The 26598-nt window shown below is 41.8% G+C and overlaps 1 protein-coding gene across 1 annotated transcript in view; it reads right to left on the reverse strand.

Annotated features, from left to right (window-relative positions):
* The window catches only part of usp10 (ubiquitin specific peptidase 10), a 32146-nt gene extending 5661 nt beyond the window's left edge, over positions 1-26485 (reverse strand). Inside the window, exons 1-11 of the mRNA XM_076287869.1 lie at positions 26253-26485; positions 17603-17671; positions 15700-15745; positions 15390-15449; positions 13067-14332; positions 9765-9856; positions 9542-9651; positions 9188-9246; positions 7647-7750; positions 6923-7022; positions 699-882 (exon numbers count right to left, since the gene is read on the reverse strand). Of these exons, the coding sequence (XP_076143984.1) occupies positions 699-882; positions 6923-7022; positions 7647-7750; positions 9188-9246; positions 9542-9651; positions 9765-9856; positions 13067-14332; positions 15390-15449; positions 15700-15745; positions 17603-17671; positions 26253-26273 (2111 nt within the window). The 5' untranslated portion in view covers positions 26274-26485. The remainder of the gene's footprint in view (positions 1-698; positions 883-6922; positions 7023-7646; positions 7751-9187; positions 9247-9541; positions 9652-9764; positions 9857-13066; positions 14333-15389; positions 15450-15699; positions 15746-17602; positions 17672-26252) is intronic.
* Positions 26486-26598: the final 113 nt, after the last annotated feature.

Consider the following 26598-nt stretch of genomic DNA (forward strand, 5'->3'; position numbering starts at 1 on the left):
AAGCCTAATTGTGGAGACAGAAAGAAATATCATCTGATCCAATACCTCTAATCCCACTGGGCAGAATACCAGATTCTGATTATAGGCCAGCCCCTCCTCTCTAAATTGAAAGACGTATAGAGATATTTCAGTAATGGTAGTAGTTGTACTTGAACCCTGCGTCAGAGTAGACAAACAGAACCATGTACTGTTGGCCACAGCATTTTTTTGGGAGACGAAGGGCCTTCCACAGAGCGTGATGATGAGTCTACTGGCGCTCATCTGGTGGCTGGCGGCAGACCAGTTTATAATGCTTGAACCGCAGAGGTTTCAGCAAGGAGCTGGGCCGGGCTGGGTGCTAGAGGCCAGCGTTAGCAGTGGATGGCACCACTCTCTACCAAACACTCTCCCGGCTCCCACGCGCCTACCAAAAACACTGAAGGCCTGGCCAACAAAAAGAAGGACATGGGCGCCGTTGGTGCCGTGGTTCTCCAGCCGACTCAAAGAAAAATAAGCAGAAAATAAGGTGCTGCTGCTCTTACGCCAACAAAGCGCTTCATGGTTTTTTTCTTTTCTTTTTGCATTACTGCGGAGGATGAATGACTTGCATAGCACACCGTCTCCTCCCACTTTCCACGAACTAGCCACACTGGTTGGTGAGAGCCATACTGTGGTGGCTTGGAAGTTGGCATGGTGTGGAGTTGCCGTTGGCCCCTAACCTGATGTGGCCTCCGAATATGTCTGTGATGGGGGTGCGGATGAAGTCTGTCTGGCGGGTGATGGAGGTCTTGTTCCTGGGGCCCACTTGCTCCCACTCGTCATCGCTGCCCTCCTCTTCTTCCTTCTCAGCAGAATCGTCCGCCATTCCTGGCTGGGAGTCGGGGCCATTCGGTGTTGATACTTCTGTTCAGGTACAGAGACAAAACATGTCTAAAAATACACACTTTACACACTCAAAAAGATTCACTTATGGGCTTTTGATAGAGTGGAGAGTAGACAAGAAATTAGTGGGAAATAGATGGGGTGTGGGATAGAGAAATGACCTCAGGCCAGACTTGAGCCTGGGTCCTCATGGACACTGGACCACAGCTTCCCCATAACACCCCACCCCACAACATTATGTCTCAAGCCAATTCTGTTCTGTGGAAATTCGTGTTTCTTAAATGCTTTGTTTGATTGTTATTATTTGTTAACAAGTAGTACAACCCCTGGTAAAAATTATGGAATCACCAGTCTTGGAGGATGTTCATTCAGCGGTTTTATTTTTTAGAAACAAAAACAAAAAAACAAAATCACAGATGTGCCTCAAAACTATTTTTATTTAACAGATGGACATTCTGGCTTTTAAATAAAAATTTAAAAAAATGGTAGTAATTAAAGACCATTTATTTTTCAGATCATGTAGAGGAAATAAAATATGGAATCACTTAATCCTGAGGAGACCATTATGGAATCACAAATCTAAAACAAACATAATTAGTACTTTGTTGCACCTCCTCTGGGTTTTATGATGGCTTGAATTCTCTGAGGCATAGATTTACCTAATATAGAACAGTATTCTTCATCAATCAGTTTACAACTTTGTCGAATAGCAGTTGACGTCTCAGCTTTACAGGATGGTGTCTTGTCATGAGCCATTTTCTTCAGTTTCCACCATAAATTTTCAATGGGATTGAGATCCAGATTGCTGGCCATATCATTGACTTGATATGTCATTCCAAAAGTTCTTTGCTCTAAGAAGATATATTATCATCCTGTAAAATGTACCTACTCCAAAACTCCTTTCGATTGATGGAATGACAAGTGTCAAAATGTCAATGTACACTTGTGCATTTACTATAGAGGTAACGACATATGCCCTGGTACTTTACCTGATATGCAATGAAATGTATGGTGGAAACTAAAAGAAAATGGTGCATGACAAGGCACCATTCTGTAAAGCTGATCCGTCAACTGCTATTCGACAAAGTTGAAACCTGATTGATGAAGAATACTGTTGTACATTAGTGAAGTCTATGCCTCCTGAGAATTTAAGCAGTCATAAAAGCCAGAGGCGATGCAACAAAGTACACATTTTTTAGATTTGTGATTCCATCATTTTTTCCTGTACATGATCTGAAATAGAATGCCTTTAATTACTAGTTTTGTACTAATTTTGAGCTATGTTTCACAAAGCCCGAATGTTCATCTGTTACATAAAAATTCTTTTGAGGCACATCTGTGATTTTGTCTTTTTTCTAAAAAATAAAACAGCAGAATGAACATCCTCCAAGAGTGGTGATTCCATCATTTTTGCCAGGGGTTGTAGTTACTATGGGAAACATCTAACCTTCACCTGATTGCCCAACACAGCCCCAATAATCATCTGGAATATTCAGTTTGACGCTCAACTAAGGCTATCAGTTAAACATAGTCAGTTAAATGTGACCCAATTCCGATTTTTTTGCTTACATGTGTCACAATTTCGATGTGCACCGTTAACGTGTAAACAGGAAAAATGCACATGGATTCAAAAATTTTCAGATTGGTTTCAGGACTCATTCAGGACTCATTCATATGTGGAAATTAATCGGATAAATGCCAATATGGAAATGAATCGGATAAATGCCGACTGCAGTCTAAACGTGCAGATTGGATATTCCTTGTCATTTTCAACTTGTACATTGTTGAAAATGCCCACAATCTTCTACGTTTTCGCAGTTACAGTTTCAGTTTCATGTGCATGCACGACTGGCAGAATGGTGTAATTAAAATGAAAAGTTGCAATAAAGACTGTAGTGTCTCCACTTTCTTTTTCAACTTAAAATGAAACCGATAGCCTATTTTGCAGACATCAAGATACTTCGTAAACAAAGTAAGCAACTAGCCACTGAAACACCCCAATGCAAGCATATTTCATGCATTTGCTGTGCCGTCTGTTTGCTTTCATCTCAGTGACCAAAATTCCTCTGGTGCGCTTGCGAATTGTCTCAAGTGTTCTACAAATTAGTGAACAGTGAAAACACATATCTGATATGGGCCATTCTGAAACGTAAATGTAAACAGGCAATCCAAAAAAATCAGATATAGACAGAAAACCAGAACTGTGCCTCAAGGCCTGCCGGTGTAAATGCAGCCTAAATATCTAGTATTCCACAAAGTTGGATTAGTGACGAGCCTGGCTAAGTTAAGTCAGAGTAAGTGGTAACCCTCCTAATAGAAGTCATATAGCTTTGCTTTTAAAGGGAGAATAAAGCCATGGGACTGATCAAGGTGACTGATATTCATCTATAGCAGATGCTTTCATCTAAAGTGACATGGACTTATGACGGTGGGTTTGGGAATTGCCAACTGTTATGGCCTATGCAGTAGGGCTGGGCGATATGGCTGAAAACTGTATCACGATATAAGTATTTCATATCAGTCGATATCGATAATTATTGATTTTTTTTTAAAATCTATTTCAGATAAGGACCAGAAAAAAAAAAAGTTACACTTTTTTTTTTTTTTTCAAACTTAACCTTCCTCTGATTTTTATCACCTCAGTTATCAATCAAAGCAAACAGGGAAAAGAAATAGCAACCCAATCATGAAAAACATTTAAATAAATAAACAGGGTACCCCCAGAATTGTCAGACCTAAATTTAAGACTTTTTAAGACCTTTTTAATACCACTTCAGATGAAATTTAATACCTACATCGCACCCATTCGGATAGAATAAATAATATTAAAGGTAAGATTAAACCTCAAATAATTACTATTTACAAGTGTTTGAACATGCCAACATGAACATGACAGCAATGCAGTGGCAACGCAAAGATTTGTCGCGGTAGTAACGTGACAATGTCCTGCTTCATGGACAAATTTACACGGAATAGAACCTAGTTGATTAAAGTGAAAAAAAAACTTTTTTCAGGCCATAAGTCATACGTTGTTCATATCTACCTGTAGAGATAGAACCCCTTTTGCGGTAGCGACCTATTGGTTTTTAATGTACAAAAATATGCAAACAGCAAAGTAAAGCACCAAATAAACACCAAAACGAGGCTACAGGGTACTCTTAAGTTACTATATAATTAATGCCACCTACAGGTGAATGCATAGAACATAACAATCCTATGGTTTGTGTACCCTGTAGCCTCGTTTTAGCCGCCAATGGCCGCCATGTGAATAAGGCGAATTGAGAGTGTTCTTGATTGAGATTGAGTTTTCCTGATGAACAAAACAATATTTCAGTACCATCTCTGACCATTGCTGATTAGCCATTGCTGTTCTTTTCTACTGCAGCAATATTGTAGCAAGGCTTTAACTTACACTCTTATTTAATTACTTCAGGCCAAAAGTGTTTAAAGCAGAGATTTTTTTTCTTGTTAATATGCAATTCAACACCAAGTAAAATCTATAAAAGCAAGTTTGCAAGACTTCACATTTCCTCATCAACGTAACGAATCAGAACAGTCTAGATATTGTTCATATTTCCATTTGTTGCCTCATCCGCATTTAATGAAAACATGGTAATTTTGAGTTTTACAGACAACTCAGTTTTCCAATGAGCAGCAATACTGTGTGTGCTCATGCGCATCTGATAACGACAATCTGGAGAGGGCGCTTTTGTCTTCAGCAACAGATTGTATAAGGTTGACAAGAGGTTGCGATATGGTGAGGGACAGGTTGTGTTGCGCTATGAAAGAAACATGCGTAGCCTACTTAGCGCAAAAACGGTCAGCCATAGATAAACGTACACAAATCATGACGCTAATATGCGAGGTTCTGGTAGGCCTACTGGTTATGGTTTTGTGCTATACATTAATAATAGCAAAGTTTTAAGTTGATTATTTTAATTGCATGGTTATTTTTTGTCAACATACGCTCACAACCTATGTCATTAAAAGTGAGGCCTAAGCAAAATAGGCTACAAGGCTGTGCGTCATAAACACGACTGACCCCCTTACTCAACATAAAATAATAATATCGCGAACTGTTAACACGCTCAGTCAAAACCTTCCGTCGCAAATTGTGAAAAACATTGTTGTAGCATTACATGTCATAACATACGGGAGGCATAGGCTACGGTTTATATTGCGTCGCTTTACACATAATGTTAGTTGCATTGATTAAAAACTGTAACAATAATAGTACATCGGGTGGCATAGCAGGCTATCTGTTCAAGTCATAGGTGACACCCACAATGAATGACCTCCCCTGACAAGAGTTCGCAATAGTAAGAAATTGTCTACATTGATGCATGGATAGAACACAGTCTCCGATTTCGCACATAGAGCTCACAATAGCATATCCAAAAAAGTTAAACGGATTGGGCAACCTCATCAGCTGTCTCGATTGTGTCACTATAATCCAACTTTTAGACCGTCCTCCAGACGTGTTCTTTTTTTTTTTTTTAAGCAACCGCCCCAGGCCAATGAGAGAAGCGTGTAGCTACAACATAAACAAAGCTAAACTCATGGCTGACGTATCTTCTTGAGCGATCTCTGATTGAGACAGAAAGTTCTCAAGAACACTATTAGGTCTTTAAACATTTACCATCACACACATTCATTCATCGGACGGAGGTGCAATTCAATACTTTTTAAGGCCTTAATTTAGGAAAATGAAATGTAATACTTTTTAATACTTTTAAGACTCCGCGGGTACCCTGATAAATGTGCACATAAGTCTGAATGAAAAGCAGCACTGGTTGAAGCCTGGAAATATTGTAAACAAAGTAGCTTAATTTGCTAGTTTATCATAGTCTACTGGTTAGACAGTTCAGTTTCCCCACGTGTGTTTAAGTTTGAAATGAATACTTTTTCTCCTTGGGACAGGCCCGTTTGAGTCTTGTAAAATACTTTTCCATTTGCATCGGGATTGAGATGAATAGAACTTAGCAGTCAATTTGAATGCAACAGTTTTGAACAAATTCGTGCAGCGTGCAAATGATGCTAACCGGATTTAATAACAATTTAGCCAGTCGTCTTGCACGATTGTGAATGTTTGAATTACATGTGCATGAGGAGGGATGCGCCTGTTGAGAGAGAGAGAGAGAGAGAGAGAGAGAGAGAGAGAGAGAGAGAGAGAGAGAGAGAGAGAGAGAGAGAGAGAGAGAGAGAGAGAGAGAGAGAGAGAGAGAGAGAGAGAGAGAGAGAGAGAGAGAGAGAGAGAGAGAGAGAGAGAGAGAGAGTGTGCACGGGGCAAGGACTCATTGTGAGTCTGTATTGAGGTAGGCCTACTTCTATCGTCTACTCTGGTAGAGTTGCACATACCAGCTACAATGCAAGATATATTAGCCTATTTAATTATGGACAACGTAAGGCAGAAGGTGTGTGTTGCTTTTAATTATCGAATGTTCTATCGAACGTATTTTTTATTGATATCGATTACTATGCAGACAATTTTTGTCTTCCACAATGGTTTTTTACGATTGACCATGTCAGACTAGGCGATCATAGAAACATAAATTCTGGCTGCGTATTGGTCGGAAGATTGGCCACGTTACAAGATCATGTAGCCTATTGTAGTCTACTCGTGGCGTGTCGTCAAACTGTCAGCGTCAATACGGGAGTTGTAGGAGATTCCCAAAAAAATCTAACATGATAGACTTTTGGTCGTGGAATGTCGCAGACAATAAATCACGGGTCATTGAATATGTCACATTACAAGACACGTTCCTCGTTCGTCATCGTTTCCGACCTTTCATAAATCGGTCACGATACTGGAAATTTGTTAGCTACGACAAAATCGTGGCAAAATCGGGCTGAAATTGTGTAATCGGCATAGGCCATTAGGTGGCAATGCTACCACTGCTCCACCACACCAGTCTATTAGGAGGTTTACCACCTTTGAGTCAACTTCACCAGGCTCATCACAAATTCCCATTACAGATCAACCCCCAGGGCTACATTTCTTGCCCACTAAGAACACGCATGTTGTTTGCCACAAGTCTGCCACAAGTCTGTGATTGCTTACTCTCTTCTTGTGGAGAGATGAGCTTTTTCAGCGCCAGCATTTCCTCATGCAGGCCGTTCAGGGTGAAGCCCAGGTACTCCTCTGCATCCTCCTGACGCCCCTGGGGGGGAGAAAGAGAGAGATTATTCTTGATAGTTTCCAATTTGTTGTTCTATTATACACATCATATTGCTTTGGCAATATTATAACTTTACAGTCACACCAATAAAGCTGATTGAATTTGAAATTTGAATTTGACAGAGGCAATTGAATTGAGGCAATGGCCAGCTAATTAGCACCACACATAAACACACACACACACACACAATTGACTCAGCGTACTAATAGAGTCAGCAGGTAGAGGCAGGCAGTCTGGTGAGCAGGGCTGACGAACACTATATTACAACACTAATGACTAGTGCAAGACTCACTCTCAAAGCCAGGTAACAAGTCAAGGCAGGCAGATATGCAGGCATCAAAGGTTTCCTAATCACGGTCCGGCAGCCCTGCTACGTTGTTCGCTCATTAAAATAAATCTGACTCAGAATGCAAAGGACGCCTGATATCGATCTCTGCTTTGTGGTTTTCTCAGCAACGCTAAGCTGAACGTGTGTGCGAATTCCCTCAGGTAGCACAGGACATTTAGGTAGAACACAGTGTCCTCTCTCCTTAGATAATGCTCCAAATAAACCCAAATAAATAAAGAGAAGCAAATATCTTGATGAGGGAGGCATAAAGCTCTTACCTTCTCAGAGAGGCTCGATTTGATGAGTGTGAGGAGTCTGTAAATATAAGTTGGCTCGAAAGGGACACCTGGCCGAATGTCTTTCATGACTTTGTCTCCAGCAGCTAGGGGGAAAAGGTAAATGTTCATGTGAATATCGTTATCCTTGCTTAACAGACATATATCCAACACAACTTACGGCAGAGAATAACAATAAATATTACAGTAACATTAAAAAGTAACAGTTATTGTACAATCATATAAACCAGGGATCACCAAATGGTGGACCGCAGTCCGAGTCCGGACCGTGACGTGATCCTATCCGGACGCAGACCATAATAGCCTAATTTAGATTTTCACGTAAGATTTCAAAGCTGCGCTAAATGTTTCGTTGGTTAGGATAACAGCATTTACTTCAAGAGCTTCAGGAATTATCATTTCGCTTGCTGCTACTCAGCCAGTGAAATCTGTGAATTCTGATCAAGTCGAGTCAGTGAGTAAAGTAGCCTACTATGGGGAAGAGACTGATGGCCTGAAATGAGCGAGGAGAGGAGACGGGATGAGAAACAATCAGATGGATATCTACGTTAACGATAAATAAGTTAATTTTCAAATCATCGATTGCTCAAAGAGGAGAAAGCTAGACAGCGAGAACAGAGCTTTATATAACGATACGGGGGCAATACCACGCAAAACTGTCACGTCCAATATGGATGTGACAGTTTTGCGCGGAATTGCCCTGGACCTCTTCTATGTATTCTGAGACAGGCGATTTTTAAAAGCGCCAATTTGAAGCACCTCTACTAGACAAATCATATATTTTGAGCAAGCATAGGGTAGGCTAGGCCCATTCAACAGTGAACTGAGACCACAGAATATTTGTACGATTTAAGAAGGCAATGTGATTGATCCACCACAATCTAGTTAAGCCTACATGCATTCACTGCCCAACAACGTGATGTTCCTGGGTTTCCAGGATTTCGGGTCAACATAAAAAAACCTAAAAAAATTAAATTAAACTTGCTGATTAAAGGGTTCAAGGAACCAGCTGTGGAATATCCATCCTTGTCTCAGCTCAAATTTTATTTTAAGTTTACGTTAAGATCTTAAAAATAGCCAAGGCTACTCAGTTTTTCTCCCCAATTACTCTTATCTTGCCTTATTTCTCCTCATTTCGAATGTTGCCTTTTAGGCTACTTATTTTATTTCACATTAAACATTAGGCCTAGGCCTACAATCTTCTATTTCTTGAATTTCCCCTTGGGGATCAATAAAGTATCTATAATCTATCTATCTATCTATCTATCTACAACTAGGCTCCATCCATCCATCCTAATATTATATATATATATATATATTATACATACATATACATAGCCTAAACATTATGATGCTCCGGACCTTTGCTTGAGGACATTTTCCGTAACTGGACCTCGCTGAAGATTAATTGAATACCCCTGATATAAACTGTAAACTCAAGATGAGCTTTTAAACGCTTCTTGAATAATCTTAAACAACCAACACAGGCCACTTGAAAATGTTCTACAGGAGCAGTTCTTTACCTTGCAGTTTGGCCTTGGAGGGCACAGGCATGTTACTGAATTCATTCACCAGCCGAACACTAGAGAAGGAGGAAGAGGACACAATGGAACAACACAAATGACCTTGTCAATGCAAAATCACACACTGGAAAAACAGCCATGCTCATTACTGAGTACAATTCACTGGCCCCACTTGAGACTGATCACTTCTGACAACTGACAGAGAGTCTGATTGTATGAAAATCTGCTCTTCCAGAGCTGGCTTTACATTTCCACTCTCATCAACGGGACATGCAGTGATGTTGTGTTTCCCCTGACTCAGACGTAAATTAATCTAATCCACATTAACATTTTAGACACACAGCTGAAACTCACAAGTTATCCATCATGGGTGTTGATGTGCATGGTCTCTGGGTTTCACTGAACAGAGGGATAGATTTCATCAGATGATACATTGGGGGACATGCAATCAGGGCCTGCAAGGTCTTAGGGCACAGGTTAAGGAGGCATTGCTGTGAACTTCTCAGGAGACAATATACAAGGAAAGCAGTGCACAATCACCAAGCACAAGGTGAGGCGAATGTCAGAAAAAGGATACAGCATTGATATAGCACCAGTTGCCCTTGTTGATCAGTCCTCTGGGTTGCAAAGACACTGGTTTGTGTATCAATTTCACATTCTCAATAAGTTCTGGGGATGCAAGAAGCGAGTAGTTACATGTTGGTGAGCGATCACCACAACTTAGTTGCTACAATATTACAAAAAAGTTAGGCCCTCATTTGGAAAATTCCATTATTTACATTATTAGGCTACTAATCCAATTCTTCAGCTAATAAATCAAAACATCAATCAATCAAGGTGTCAACAGATGGAAATCAGCAAAATAACACCTACTATAACATGTTTCTTGGTATGTATTACAAGGAGTCAAATACACGGCAGGAATTGGTACAAGAAAACATTTAACACTTCATGAACACATTACACAAGTTAGAGTTTTTGTGGTCTGTGGCTGCATCAAAGTTCAGAGACTGTAATTAAAAAGCATTACTAGTAGTCAACCTCAAAATAACTGGTAGAATCTTGCATCACCACTGATATCTACGTCTATGCCATAAGTAGAATGGGACTTTAAACCAATATGACGTCTTAGGCACGTCGAGGTGACTGAGCGTTCACGTTATGAAACAAAAATACAGACGCACAGGCTTCCACACACACACACACACAAAGCTATTACTGCAGAAGTCAGAAATTCTCATTTAACTCAGGAGTGTCAGGAGTACAATGAATTTGACGGCATTTAAAGGAACCATATGTAATAAATGTATCTCAATTAATCATAAAATGGCCCTGATGTGTCACTAGGCACTAGACATAGACAAGAAATCATGTTCATTTCAAATACTTATATCACTGACAACAGTAATCCGGCCAGGATATTGTCATTTAAAAAGTGAAGTTACAGCCCTCAACTGATGTTGATGTTGTGTTTTGGCCTGATGCGCCACCTTCCACCTATCTACTAATCGCAAAGTCAGTAGTGTTTCGGTATCCGGGTTGGCAACCTCAAGTCAGGGGGGAGGGGGAGGGGATACACCTCTCTACAGTAATTTGAAAGTGATTGCAGTACCAGTTTTGACCACAATCTTACATATGGTTCCTTTAAATCATTGGGAGCCACCTGCTGTACTTTACACTGTGTGCCTACAAGGACAAGCAGAGGGCAAGCATGTCTGGACAGATGATGAATAGTGCAGACCAATCAGGAGAGTAGGACACTCCCTGATGGGGCCAGATATCTACTAATCATTTCCGCATGAGGAGTGTCCACTTAGGGGACCATCAGAGTCTTTAATCAAAGTCCTTTTAAGCAAGTCCCCCCACTCAGTGGCCATCTTGCAACGCACTGTGGGCAGTTACCGGGCAGCTACTTTCCTATTCTATACAGGAAGGGGCAGGATGTGTGTAGAGACTGCTGCTATATTGGCGTTACAAACTAACCCCATGCATTTCTACGGAGCATTCTTTCAGTGCTGTGTCTCCTCATTAGACAGTCTCTGATATAATGGATGGCGTGGTTAACATCCCATTCCAGATTAAAAGTGCTGTCCAAAAACCAGGACCCTATCTGAGGTAGCAATACTTCAGAGTTTTATCTGCGGGACAGGATTTTGTACACTGTACCATATTTACCCAGCAGACAAAAAACCCCATCGCCCCATAAATAATAAACACGATTATCCAAAAGATGGAAAATTTCAGTTGTGAAGAGGATGGGGGGATTAAAAAAAGTAGTGATTTATTTATTAAGGGTTTATATAAAGTTAACAGAACCAGATGAAATTCATGAGCAGACACCCCTTCATGAAATGAGGCCTGCACAGAAAAATGGAGGGTTCCAAGAACACAATGGTACATGCCATGCCACTTAATTAAGTTGCAATTAATGGACCACTAGGAATGTCTCTCTTGGGGACCTGGCAAATTTAACTCTACTGCCATGCCACAGATTCTGATGTCTCCATTACACTACTTGGACTGTCAAAATGTCTAGACGTCGGATCTGTGACAACGACTGCCAGTGCCCGTTCCTTGGCTCTGGGATGCGGGACATTGTGTGATCATCCCATTTTGCGGTGTCTTACAATCACCAAAACGCCTTAACTTAAGGCTAGCAAGACCCTTTTGAACCACACATGAAGATACAGATAGTAATCTCTTACGATGTCTGATTCACTGACACTTCGCTGCACTGTAGACGCCAGCCAGCGATAGCTCGACCACGTCACACACACCAGTGAGTTCCCAGCAGAGGGATGCTGTGACGGTAGAATCCACCAACACCAAATAAAACCACAGAGAAGATCCTGTCTTCCCAAGCAGGCTGTACTCCTTTTATGAGCCCAATGTTCCAAAGAGTTCAGTGGAACATGAGTAAGTGGGAAAGAGGGAGACGTTCATAGGCAATTAAGTCACGTTTTAAGGTTCAGGCTCACATTGTCAAATTCTTGAATTTCCATCTGCAATCAGGCTAACATTTGGGGAAAACCCAGACTTAGGTCTCAAAGCTTTAAATTGATGGTGTTGTCAACGTGGCAGTGGAGACCGCAAATGCCATTAGCTGTGTGGCTACTTTTATCCCTGTGCTCCTGCAATGGCTTGACTGCACAGGGAGACGGCCAGATTAGGGGCTCTAATGGTATTACATACTAGTAAACAATGGGGTTCTTTGATGCCCAAATGCATGGACAGAGGCATGTCATCAACCATTTAAAGCCCGTTGTGAACCATCCAGAACCTTGTCACGCAGCCATATCTTGGAAAAGCTTGTAGTGTTCCCAAGGTCGGAGCACAAGAAAACTTTTGTAGAGGTCTTGCCATAAACTTTGAGTGCTGGTGCCATCTAGTGTTCCAATATCTGTTGCTTCCATAAAATAACAATGATGTATAGACACGCACAAAAAAATATATCTTAACACATATTTCTAAAACCTTTCTGAAATACAAATTGTGAAAATAATACAAGAACAATTTGTGAAATTCACTGCAAGAGATTAATACCGACAGAATAGAAAAATTCAAACATACAAGTTTGCTGCCACCCAGTGGCTCACAGAAAATACTACAAATTATAATACACTAAATAGCACTGAAAAGGAATGTGATTGAATTCAACCAGACATCACAGAAACATCTGCTTCTCAAGCCACTGTTTTTTTTTTGTTTTTTTTTTTAAATAGCAAAACACTAATGGCAGATATCAGCAAAGCACACTTGGATTTCCCACATATAGGTTGCTCATGACATTTGAAACAATACATGATTTTGGACCTGCAAAATAAAACACTGAAGTTTACTATGCTTCTGTGGGCACACAAGCATCACTCTGTACATTACCTGCCAGTTTGGGGGCCATAGGGTCCTCTGCCACGGGGACAGGGCCCTCCCGAACCTCTCCAGCCTTCTCAGGCACCTCGGCAGCAGCCGGAGAAGTGGGCGTCACCACCGGCACGTTCTTGACCTCCACATAGGCCTGTGGGCCCCCCGGCAGAGGCTTGGAGTTGTGGAAAAGGCTGGCCCAGGACTTGGGCGGGTTGGCAGCGGGTGCTGCTGGTGCAGCGGGCACCTGTGCCTGCTCCGCCAGCGGCTGGGCGACAGCAGCAGGGGGCGCTGCTGAGGCAGCAGTGGGCAAGCTCTGCAGCGCCTCCCCTGCTTCAGAGGAGTCCTCATGTCCATCTGCAGAGCTGGGCCCAGCCAGCCCGTTGGCTACGCCACTGTCCACGACCCCTTCCTCCTCCTCCTCTTCAGTAGTAGCAGCAGCAGCTGCGAGCGGGCTGGCTGCAGCAGCCAACACGGGTGGAGGAGGGGAGGTGGGGCAAGGGCTGTGCCTGCCGCCCACCAGCAGTTCTGGCCTCTCGGCCGGCTGCTCTGCAGTCCTGCGCCCATCCGCCACCGCGCTGCTCTGAGAGGAGGAGGAAGAGGAGGAGGAAGAGGAGGACGACGACGAGGCGGCATTGTTGCCGTCTGAGGAAGAGGAGGCGGCGCCGCTGGTCAAGTCCAGGGAAGATTCATCAGGGCTGGCACAAGTCCTCTGATGGGTGGGAGCCGCTGTGGGTGCGGGGGTGGTGGCGGGGGCAGGGATGGCACCGGGGGTGGTGGTTGGACTCGGCGTGCCGAGCTCAGGCCCCGACAGCCCCTCTGGGTTCGTGTCCTCGGAGGTCAGGCTAGGGGTGCCGAGCGAGTGTCCGTTCACCAGCCCCGAGCCCAATGGCCCGTCCGGCACCACCATGCCGCCGCTGTTGTTACTGCCGCCTGAGCCCTCCAGGTAGTTATAGTATCCCGGCGGGCGCTTTTTCTTTTTCTTGCGTTCCCGCTGGCCCAGACCTCCACCCATGCCGTCTAGCTCCTGCCCAGCCTGGGCGCTGTCCATGGCGGAGGGCTCAGAGTCCGGGCAGTCCACGGAGTTGAAGTCGGTGCCGTCAGGGACGTCCGGCTCTGGCATGGCTGTGGGCATGGCCTTCTGGGAAGACTGGCAGCCCAGGATGAACTCTGGGGCCTGGGGGTTCAGGGTGCTCGACACTTTGTACATGGGATCCTTCACCCCAACAGGCTCCGCGTCCATCACCTCGTCCACGCCAAACTCGATGCGCTGGAAGTCCTCCCCTGCACGAGAGGAGGGGGAGGGGGAATCAATCAGATATGCTGCAGCCATCCACAGGCAAGGGGGCCACGCCCTCCTGAGGCAAGAGACATTTTCTTTCTGCTCAGCACTACCGTCCTGTGCACTATATGATTGCTTACCTAAACTTGCTTACCTACTCATTTGCGCTCGTCTTGTATACTTCGATTACTTTTGTAAACTCACCTTCATGGCCACAAAGATAAAAAATGAAATGCAACTTTCACGTATGCTTAAACAGTGCGTCTTTAAAACTTAAAAGCAATTATTATATGCTGCTATGATCTTCCATCACTAGCTTGTGAAATTTTATCCATATGTGAAAACTGATGTAACACTGCCGATACCATAATTGTTGGAGGTAAGACTTCAAAATAGAACATGAGAACAGCGTTAGTAATTTCAGGCAACATCAATACTGAGAGTGATAATGTTTAGGTCATATATCAGTGAGGCAAATGTTTCTGTACTGGTTAGGTCATTCTGTGATATGCTTCAGTCATACCCATCGTATTGCTAGAGAAATCCTGTTAGTACTCAAAGGGCTTTCATTCCACAGAGAGTCAGAAGTAGTCAAGAGCTGTGATCAAACCTGGCCAATTTGGAGATGTTAATTGAACACCATCAATACAAAAAAATAAAAATAATGAAAAAGAATTTGTGCTTGGCGGCCCATCACAACCATCATTGCACCCAGCAAGGAAAACAAAGAGTCCAGATACATTCAGTAAGTGTGTTTAAGGGATTAAACACAACAGAACAACCTTAAAAAACAAAAACAAAACTAGGAAAGAGGTATTAAAATCAACTTGGAGTCAACTGGAAGCACAGCTGTGCAAAATGCATTGTTTTTATGCCAGAAAGACATTTAATGGCATCTAAAGCATGCAAAAAAGCTTCACAGATCATACGAAACAGGCAAGAATGAGAGTAATAACAAAGGGCAAGGTTTAGAAAGCCATCAGTGTTTAGAAACTCGGGTTTGAGTTCGGCAGCGGAAGGAGGAGGAATAAGGCACCATGTTTTGGACCCATAACTCACCGCAAACCTGCCGTCTCATTGACTCCGTAATGTAAGGCACAGCAGGAGTGCAGTAACTTCCTGAATAATTGATACAAATCAAGATAAAGATCAAGAGTGCTCAGACGAGAGGGTAAAGTGCATCTTTTCCTGGACACAAAGGCCTTGTGACAGACTGCGGTGCGGTTAAAAATGTCACTTCAGTATGTACCAGCACACATGAGTGTGTCTGAGGGTTATTTGTGTGTATGTGTGTGTGCATAGAAACACTATGTTTTCAATGTCTGTATTCCCTTCCAGGGCGGGAGCAAAGGTCAAGTTCTGTTCTTACCTGAGGAGTGGCTGATGCAGGATACTTTGTCATTGAATGGGGGAAGCTGGAGGAGCAAATCAGAGACAATTACATATCAGCAGTGGATCTGTATTCAGCTAACAGGAGACAAATAGTAAGAATACATGAAGTCTAACTAGCCTATTGTAAGATTTCCTAAACTTTCCTAAACCACCAATATTTGAAAGAGAAAGTAAGCAGAAGAAATATTCCTCAGCAGACTGGGCAGTCAGGTGAGGGCAGGGCGATATGGCTAAAAAAAATAATATTGTGGTATTTTTAGTCTATTTCACGATATACATCTCGATATTTTAAAATTTTCTCAAAAGGACTTCATGAAATCTCACTTTCACCCAGTGATGTTTTAAATGATGTCTGTGAGGCAGTAGGCTAGGATAAATCATACCAGTCCAATGCCTGTAATTTATATCCGCATTAAAACATTCTTGGTTGGCTTACATCAGACAGAAGGTAAGGTGGGGCGTGCTTCCTTAATTAGTCGTTCGGTTGTTGGTTGATAAATAAGACAGGGTTGCATTTTCGTTTTGAGACAGTGAGATGCACTCATAGACAGTAGCCTAACCTGCCTCAATGCGCAGATCTCATAAGTTTAATTTAAAAATCAATCTGGAGGGAAGCATAGACAAACATTTAGCACGAGAAAAGCATATGTGGAGAGTGAAATGTGTGCATTGGCACTGTCGTTTTGAAACAGTCAGCACATAGACATATGTGCACATAGACATAGACAGTAGTCCTTCTGCCCACGGATCATATTGTTGTAAGTTTAATTTGAAAATCCCTTGCTATTTCATTTTGTGTAACCAAATCAGAACTGCTTCCATCTACCTAGCTCATTGTTGACCCATAGATAGAAACCCATAAATAGAAATGCTACTGCTGCTGTTGAACTGAAAGTTTACTTCTTCTCGTCTACACCTAGACGTCACACCCCAATATTAATAGGATTGGTTGGTGAGTGTGTGATGTGCGTTGTTCACCTTGTTACTGAGAGGGAGGGAAAGAGAGATAAGGACACAAAACGGCAAAGTAAGTGTTGCCGCTTAAAAAGAATGATGACTGTGAAATACTCGATATTTGTGATACAACACTTTAATGTATCTCACATACAGCAAACTGCGATATATCGAGTATATTCAGTATGTTGCCGAGCCCTACATCCTCCTCAAAAAATATATACAAAAAAGCATTTTTTCTAGTATGCCTGTAGGGCAGATTTGATATTTATATTGTTGTACTAAGTGATATTGCATAAAGTAAGGATTCATTAAATCGGACTGGCACGAGACTGTTTTGAACAACTGAAGCTTTAAAGAGTTACATTGTGAGGTTTTCGTCCTATTTCTATAGTTTACAATAACTGGCAGGGTCAAACTGAACTTGTTTATTATACTTTTTTAAAGGTTCCCGGTCTAGGGAATGTAAAACTCAAGGACTTTCAGGCTGCTTTTTTTCACGCACAGAATGTATTCCATCATATACTTTGCACATGAAACTACTACCCCTGACATGGACCCTGAACAGATATACAAAAAGTAACCTTTTCACACATAACCCATACACAAATCCACTGAGCGATCTATTGCCTAATATCAACCAAATTATGTGACGGTAAAGGGATAATTCAGCCTGGTATTCCTCTGAGGAGCACATTCTCCCTGTGCAGCTACTTTGATAACATAAGTGGCATAAGTGCTACACATGGATGTTTCACAACATTAGCATTAAATTACTGGTAAATGGCAATGCTAATAAGGAGGAGTCTTACCTCACAATCTCTTTTATGGTGGTGGTTTAAAATTGTGCTTACAATTTTAGCTGATCAAATATTGTGGGTTGCACAAATATATATAAATTATAAAACATTTCAAAACATACTTACCTCCACAAAACATCGGGGAGTCACAAAGAATTGATTGAATTCATCTGGGCTGAACTCCCCAAAGATATACTGTTTGGGATAAAAAGAAATTCAATTTTATTACACTGCTGTGCACTGCACAATTATGCATTCAATCAGACTAACCTGTGCCACTAAGAAATTGATGACAGGTTGATAACAGTGAATATGAGTATATATGCTTACAGAATATGTTTAATAAATTGTACTGTTATTCAGAAATGAAATAACTTACACATAATGGACACTAAATGTCTGCATTCTAGTATTGAAAACATAAGCTTAGCTCATCCATCTAAAATCCATCATCCTCTAGATGTCCCAAAACAATAACAGACCTACTCATTCCAAACAATATAACGTTTATAGGAAAGTGTGCTAGTCCTTCTGGCAAAGCATCAAAGTTTTACCACTTGCTGAATGAATAGAGGGGTATGTCTGTGCAGATTTTAATGAGCCTGATATACCTCCATTACTGGTATTAGTGAATCCATTAGATTTTGCCTGAATTATTCCTTTCAAGGTTATGGATCATTTTTTACTGCTTACTATATGACACTGTACACAGCAGAAGCTAAGAGAGCAGAAAAACAGAGGTTTAAAAATCAGCTCAACAATTTCACATTAACTTCAGTGGAAGTGAAGCACTTTGAAAGTGATGAGTCATGCTGCACTGTCATGGAAAAATGGCTGCTGGATGTCCTTATTTTGGTGAAGGGTTGAGCCTGCGTTCAGCCAATAAATAACATGAGGGAAAACTTCAACTAACAGCGGCAACCCTTGCATGGTTCTAGTCAACAATGACACTTGTAGTGGAAGACATCGGATTGCCAGCAGTTATTATGGTTCCATTATCACCCGGAGAGAAGAAATACTCTTTCCTGATTGGCTGGTGGGGTGGCTATTAATTCGGAATAACAGGACACCGTTCCATATCAATGCTTTTGAATGGTAACTATAACAACCATAGTAAGACTACGGTTGCAAGCTTCGCAACAATGGAATCAACTGTAAACAAGCTAACTGTGCTATCGCTGTTATAGGGCCAATGGAAGTTGTACAACAAGCTGAACTTCAGCTTCTTTTTAAACGAAACCGCGTGTTTCCTTTGCTTTACAGTGGCAAACGGGTGATAAGCGGGATAACGGCCTTCGAGGTGTGTCCAGTTATACGGAATTAATGGACTCGGGCGGAAGCAACTTTTTGCCACTCGCCCTCGTCCATTAATTCCGTATAACAAGACACCTCGGCGGCCGTTATCCCTTACTTAAAGGAGAATTCCGGTGTGATATTGACCTAAAGTGTGTTGAAACATGATACCGAGTGTGAACGTATGTCTCATAGCTCACTTCGGCTTGTCCCCTGCACTCAGAAATCTGCCGCTAGTTAGCCAATGCTACCCACAGTGTTTCGTTGTGGTGCCTCAGGCATGGGCCTAGCCATGCAAATAAATCACTGTTTTACACCATTTACGAGGCTCAAAGTAGCTCCATACTTCATTGGTAGACTTACGAGGGCCTTGACATTTAAAACGAGACATTGAGAACTTTGAAAAAGCACTGGTAGTTTATTTACAAGACGCTTTATACAGACAGTACCTGATAAGGGATCAGATTCCAAAAATAATTCAGTGGAAATGCATGGATTCAATTGCTTCCAGTAGCAGCAACTGGAATCCATGCATTTCCACGGAATTATTTTTGGAATCTGACCCCTTATCATACCTGTTCATTCGTACTCGTCGCTCGACTTATCGTGACTAAATTCAAGATGGCGTCGAACGGTAAAATTCCTTAAGGTACTGTCTGTATAAATCTTCTTGTAAATAAACGACCAGTGCTTTTTCAAAGTTCTCCATGTCTCGTTTTAAATGTCAAGGCCCTCGGAAGTCTACCAATGAAGTATGGAGCTACTTTGAGCCTCGTAAATGGTTTAAAACAGTGATCTATTTGCATGGCTAGGCCCTGGGAGCTAGGATAAAGGCGTCAGCCAAATAATAAGGAAAACAAAACAAGTAGGTCAAATGTATCAGGGGAAAAAAAACTAAAACTAAATAGGACGTCTTGAAACACAATTTTAGGCTACCTAATGATAAAGGTTGTTTCCAGACATATAGTTTTTATTGTTTGGTCCACAACAGGCAATAAGTTGTTACAATGTTGCAAACAGACTTTGGTCTGGTTCAGTATCACGCATGCATCGTTTCTAGACGGATCAAAATAGGTCATAATTGAGCAGACTGCCCAGTCAGGTCACTTTTTTAGTGTTTATCTTCCAGTGATGGGAGCAACTTTGGAGTTACACACTGAAGCAATAGCTTCGCAGGGTGATCTTGGCTCTGATCTCCCATTAGGCTACATCGTTTGCATGTCACTTTTGGCAAATTGATTGCCATGAACTCATCCGAACATACATCTATGAAACATTGTATCTTCTCACACATCTCTGTTGCCTGTTGTTCACGTTATTAGGACCACTCATATGCCATTTATTTAGGAAGTGAACAGGAAATGAAATGTACCTAATTGTACCCACTATTCGGTGATCTTAACTCCCATAATTCATTACAATTAGACTGACATTACACTAGACATTTTTATTGCGGTTTACCATTATACCGGTAATTGTTACATCCCTACTCACAAATATAAGGAATATTCTTAGTGATTACAAACAAAAATTCTTAATGATTACAAACAATTGCAGATGTTAAATGGTTTCATATTAGGGGTGTCACAATTTCGGACTTCAGTCGAAAATCAACCGAAATAACATCACGATCTCAAACCTCAAAATCAAATGTAGAATCAACGATGCAGCCACACCCCCAATGTCACGTCCAGCATGCATGCCAATGCCACTTCAAGCTGCAGCCAGTTAAAAAAAAAAACACACATTAACTGAACTCGAAGCCTCTCCTGCTACTCTGAAATCTCTGGTGTGGAAGTAAGCTATTTTGTCATTCATTCACGTCAGTTAACACTAACTTACTCAATTTAGCAAGTGAAAAGAAGTTCTAGTTACAGTCCGAAACTTACTTTAAGGCATAACATGCACATTGATAAGTGCAATATTCCATGAACACCTTGTGTCCCTTCGAAGTGTGCTGAAACAATCAAATTTTTGTTCCGAGTTGTTTCATAACATGTTCACATTTATGTTTAATGTCTGTTCTGTTCGCGGTAGGCACGTTTTCAATATAAAAATGCGGTTTCAAAACTAAAAGTCCCACAAAACAAGGAAATATAGCAATAAATATGCATTAATAGTAGGCCTAACATAATTGAAAACAGATTGAAAATCGAAACGTGAGAATTTGGAGAATCATGACACCCCTTCTTCATATAGTTGTTATACAATCCTGATAAAAATGATGGGGCAACAGTTTACTCTGTTATCAATGTTGTAATTCCCTCCTGTCAAACATGTTATTCAAATGCCTGCTATTCACTCATATGTTATTGTGTATGGAACTAGGTCACAAGAGCATCAATAAACTTTTCAACTTAAATGTGTAGCTATCATTCAGACAGGACACCTTAATACTAAATGAATGCTCAATAAATAGTTACTAGGTCTGTCTCAATTGCGTATTAGCTATACAAGTACTCTTTCAGTTATGTGCATATAGGGCTGGCTAGTTGATTGTCTGTCTGGAACAATGTGGCGTAATGAAACAAAATGTTACAACCTCTGCATAGTTTCCATACTAAGCTGCAGCGCAGACAGCAGTGACCAGAGACAGTGGAATGGCAGGCCTTACACACCCAACCTCTGACCCTCAAATCTCACCGGTTCAAATAGGGATTACCCCCAGCTAGCTGTGCCCTTAAACAACAGCGATCATCTGTCAAGCAGGGAGGGCTCACACATCCAACACATTGGCTAATATCATTAGGCATTAAGCAAATGAGTCAATTTCCCTCCCCTTGTAACGAACCATCAGTCAGAGTTCAATGTGATAACACAATACTATGACCATACTGACAAACATTGCGTACAAACTTAAATAAATATTAAGATAACGGGGAAAAAACAATCAATCATAGTGACTAGGCAAGTCTGCTCAAACATGATGTAAACTGGTCAATGACATCATGGTCCGAGTCTCAACATCAAAGGCCATTTAGTCTCTTATCAGTCTGTCACTGTTATTCAGTCTGTTAGTAGTTATCTAGCTTCTGTAAAGCAAGTTGCATGAGGCAGGTGCTACAGCTATAAACCCACACAAGACAGGACAGGGCAGTGTCGTTGGGCATGGCAGCCTTCCCAGGCTGAGCGCTGGGTTCCCAGTCCCACCCTAGTGTTGGACTCGCTCCCCTTAAGATAACCTGCGTTCTCCCGCTGCCTATAATTAACTTAATCCCAGTTGCACTAACAGTGTAATTGAAAGTCCCTTGCACTTGCTGTGCAGCAGCAGACCTGCTGCCACACTCCCTGTTGGAATGGAAACCTGGAGCCAGAGTTCATGTAGAAAAGAAATGCATGCAAGAGCATCTATAGCAAAACTTAATTCAGGGGGTTCATTTATGCATCATTCCCAAAATATTTTATTTAAAGCTGGTAATGAACTGGCTGTGTTGATGCATGGCTTTAAAGGTCTATAGTTGGTGTACTTTGTTGGGGAGAGGGTAAAGGCTGCAGCAAGCTCACTTGTTCACTCGCTCCCTAACTGGGCACTGATAATCCTGCCTTCCTCACTCGGACAGAGGGGAGGTAAAAAAAAGAGGGAGGCACAGAGAAAAGAAAGTGCAATTCAAGCAACATGTAACTCTTTGGTGAACGGCTGAGCCACATTGCTGAAACGGCACTACAAGTGACAAACAGGCAGCTCTAATCCAATGGCCTCTGGATGGATAATCACAATCACAACAGAAAGAATGTCCCTTTGCCCGTTGCTGCAGGCGTGCCACACGTACCATACTAAGCCCCCTTGCTGTTCGCTTGGAGTGGGGGGGATTACCTCAAATTAGCCATCTGTATTATTTCCACGGGCTTCTGTGGCAACACACACGTTTTTTTAACCAAAGTCACTGCAGAGGGAAGGGGCAAGGTTTACACAACGGACAACGTCATCACAGAAGGCAGGCCTTGAAGAACTGGGCAGGGTGGGAGAAGAATGACATTATGCAAATTCACTGCAGCACCAGAGGTAAGGGGAAACTGAGGAATAAACAGAAGTGTAAGCTTATGTCATTCTGCTATACTTGTTATTGTATGTCATTCTGAGATGGTTTTCAACATATGCCAAGATGTGGAAACTGTCACCATATTGTCTCCATCACCACAGTCTCGCTAAATGAACTCATGTAAAAGTTTGGATCAGTTCATCACCAACACATGACTGACAAGTTTCTGAATGGATTCAGCAGCATCACATTTAAGTAAAACTAACACACGCTGATAGCTGAAAGTGGTTTCACAGGATTTTCTGCTTACAACAAATTGCTCCCAACTGATCAAATGTGGAATGCCTGCCACACACGCCCCCAAAACCTCTCCTGTCCAAAACAACCAATTACTGCCTCCCACAGCACTGCTGCCTACCTAATAAATTCTGCACAACTGACAACATATCAACCCAAAGGGAATGACAACTACTACCATTCCAGAAAGAGAAGAAGTACCATTTGAGGTAACTCAGAGATGTACTTATATATCGTTATGCCAGTTTCAAATAAAACAACTCATGATTAGGTGTTTCATATTCACATATTTATATGTGAATACATACAAATTTCATATTACAATTCTTATACGCAGGTTTAATAGGCCTGCAATTAGAAAGTGATGCTTCATTTCCAATGGGATCAATAGTTTGAAATTCAAAGCCATCTGCATTATTTCCACGGGCTTCTGTGGCAACAGAAGGTAACCCACAGCCAATCCAGATTATACGTAAACATTGCCCACCAGTCACTTCTTATTCCATTTCTGGCCATAATAAGATGGCATCCTGAGCTCAGCGATCTAGGGGCCCACCCCTACACACTTAACCTTCCCTCCTCTTCCTTTTTCAGTAACTGAACGCTTCTTCATTCTAGCATACAGACACTCACAAAATCCACCCACCCCTTCTGCCACCTCATGTGACACTGACACAATCCAGCATTGCCACATCTCTGTTAGTTATGTTTTGCCAACTGACAAACTATCACAAACCATTAATAGATCCACACACATAGGCTTGTGTAAAGTGCATCTGACACAAACAGAAAGCATTTGCTTTAGCCAGGGAGAGACAGTCATTTGAAGCATGCATGTAGTCACTTTAGAACTATTGTTTATGTAATACAAAAATCCAGAGTTGCGCATCTGTCATTAAGACTGTTTAGCGTGTTGGCTTATTTATTGTTCACATAGTGCATGTCAGTCATTCCAGCAATTAGTATAATGAAATTGGTATGCTTCAATGAAACGCCTAAATTATTTAATTGGTATAAGTTTCTGGATCAAAATCACACCGCAAACGCTCAGATTGTACTGAACAGAATGAAACTAAAAGTTGTTTCAGTTACTGATGCAGACACGTTACAGCCACCACCCAAGGTGGCAACCACAGACAACAGAGATGCGGGCCCTGTACAAACGATTGACAGAGGCACAGTTCAACAGGTTTATTAAGTAGGTTAAATATTGTTCAGAGCTATTCGACGAATGTCAGAGTTTCGATATTAATAAAACGCAGCGTTTACATATTAATGAATGAAAAACAAAGTTACTGATTTACGTTCCATCAAACACTCTTAATAATAAACAACTGTAAACATCACAGAAGTGTCAAGCGGTGGTCTGCAATTTGAATCACAGGAGGGGGATGGGTGATCAACTATGATTCAGCTGAATTCTGTTGCCGGTCATATTTAGTTAAGATGTCAAACACATTTTGCGCTTACATCAGCTTGTAACAGCAAAGGGGGAAACGTTACATTACCAACTCTGATCTAATTTTAGACATAGGTGTCACCAATTAAATGTGAACACATTTATGTGGTCGGGCAATATATCAATATACGCTTGCTAACGTTGGTTGACAAGGATGGTTTTAGCTAACATGCTAACAGTTACCATGGCACACGAACATTAGACATTCAACGCGTTATCCTTATGTTGTGGGGGGAAGCGTTACCTCCACTACTGAATGACGAGTACAGGTAATACTACAACCGAACATATTTTTGCCATAAACAGCTCAAATGAGACGGACTTCATGAAGGCTAAGTCATGCTGCTTTATTACAGGCATATGGGGTAACATTAGCAGTAGCTGTCGCGCCATACCAAGACATGCTATCTAGCTATTTCGAGTTAGTTAATGTAAAGGTCTGATTTGATGTCTGAGTTCGAGGCAAAGTTAAGTTAAATGAATTTCGTGTACTGAATAAGGTCGATCAACTGATAACTTTAAAAAAAGTATTCGTTGCTGAACGTGACAGGGAAACGGGGTTAGCTAGCTAGCGCCATGACGTTATCATTTAGCAACTTCAAGATGAGGTACCTTAGAGTAATACATGCCTGTATTTCAGACATTTGGGTTGGCCATAAATCCCTTTCAATTAGTTTTGCACATTTGATTAACCGTCTGTGGAATTCATCGACTGTCACTTATTGCTCTTACTGATGCAAGGGTGTCTTCCTGTATGGAACGTAGCTAAGGTTAGCTAGTAAGGTAGAGCACGTTACAGTTGTGTGCACTGCACTGTATCCAATCCCATTTAGCTAGGTTAGTGATAGCCAGTAAGCAAAAAAGCGATGGCAAATTTGACCATCGTTTCAAGATCAACAATCAAAGTCGATACGACCCAAACTATAAAACTACTATTATTTTCCAATCGCGCATCCATTGAGCGCGAACTATTTCTGGATGAGAATGGAACGCTTCTTGCACAGGCCTCATGACATGTACTCTATCGGCGGATTTTGAATGGATTTCGACAGAAGACCGCCCCCAATCAACAGGCCCACTGTATGTCATTAGCAAGCCACACCACCTGCAACCCGCGGTGATAGCTAAAGCCGTGAATTAAAAGTAAGACTTTTAAACGACACCCATCATTCAAAAACTATTAAGTTAACTGTCAGTACATATATATAGGCATATCTTAGGGGGGGAAACAATTGGCAACCATCCTTCCCTGAAGGCAAACATTCCCTTAGCTACCCTGCTAATCAAAATCTGCCCTGGGATAAGAAGGCCTGCCACAGCAATTGAGCAGGTGGGCCAAGTTCACTCACGCAGCAAAATAATGTGCTGGCTTCCAACACTAGGGAAAAGAAATGGCACCTGCGTTAACTTTACAACTGCTAAATATTCTTACAATATCACTTTTGCTCCGATGAGTTTAAACCACCCATATGGTTGTTAGCTATCTGGCTAAGAGTTAGCTGGCTAGCTAGCAAGCTAATTTGAATAAGCAAGGCTTGTCCGGCCTGCACCATGCTGGTGTTTCAATGGGAAATGGGCTTTTCATTGCTAAGCCCACTGTATCGACGAGGAGACTCGTCAGTTACACAAATACATCGCATGGAGAGATTGCTAAACAAGCCGCGTACAACTCGCAAGCACTTTTACATCTGAATGATGTTACAGTAAGGAGCACTAAGACTGTCAGTTAACGTTAAGTTTTCTGTACCTGGTTACTGCGCGAAGCCATGCTCCCGGTGAGATTTTCTTCTCCTCAATCAGAAGATGAATATTCTCGCAGGGAATATGTCAAATGTTGGTGTAATAGTTACAACAAAGCAAGTCCTACAGCGACATTGTTGTAATTTAACAAACTCTGGTCTGACAGTGGTGATATTCGGGTAATGTTCAACTACTCCAGCATATCACGCTGTTTCCTCCGCCGTCGCCGCCATCTTTGTCTCGCCTCTTCGCTTTTAGTGGCCTGCGCGCGGAGAGTGGCGAGTGTGCTTCGATGTCGGCGCGTGCGTTTACGTCCGAGTAGGTGGAGAGTGAAAATTGACGCACAAGTTTGA

This window comes from Alosa pseudoharengus, unplaced genomic scaffold (assembly GCF_046254945.1).
Source record: "Alosa pseudoharengus isolate Yale_2024_CS ecotype anadromous, Long Island Sound unplaced genomic scaffold, YU_APseudo_1.1 YU_APseudo_1.1_scf_16, whole genome shotgun sequence".
Taxonomy (NCBI): domain Eukaryota; kingdom Metazoa; phylum Chordata; class Actinopteri; order Clupeiformes; family Clupeidae; genus Alosa; species Alosa pseudoharengus.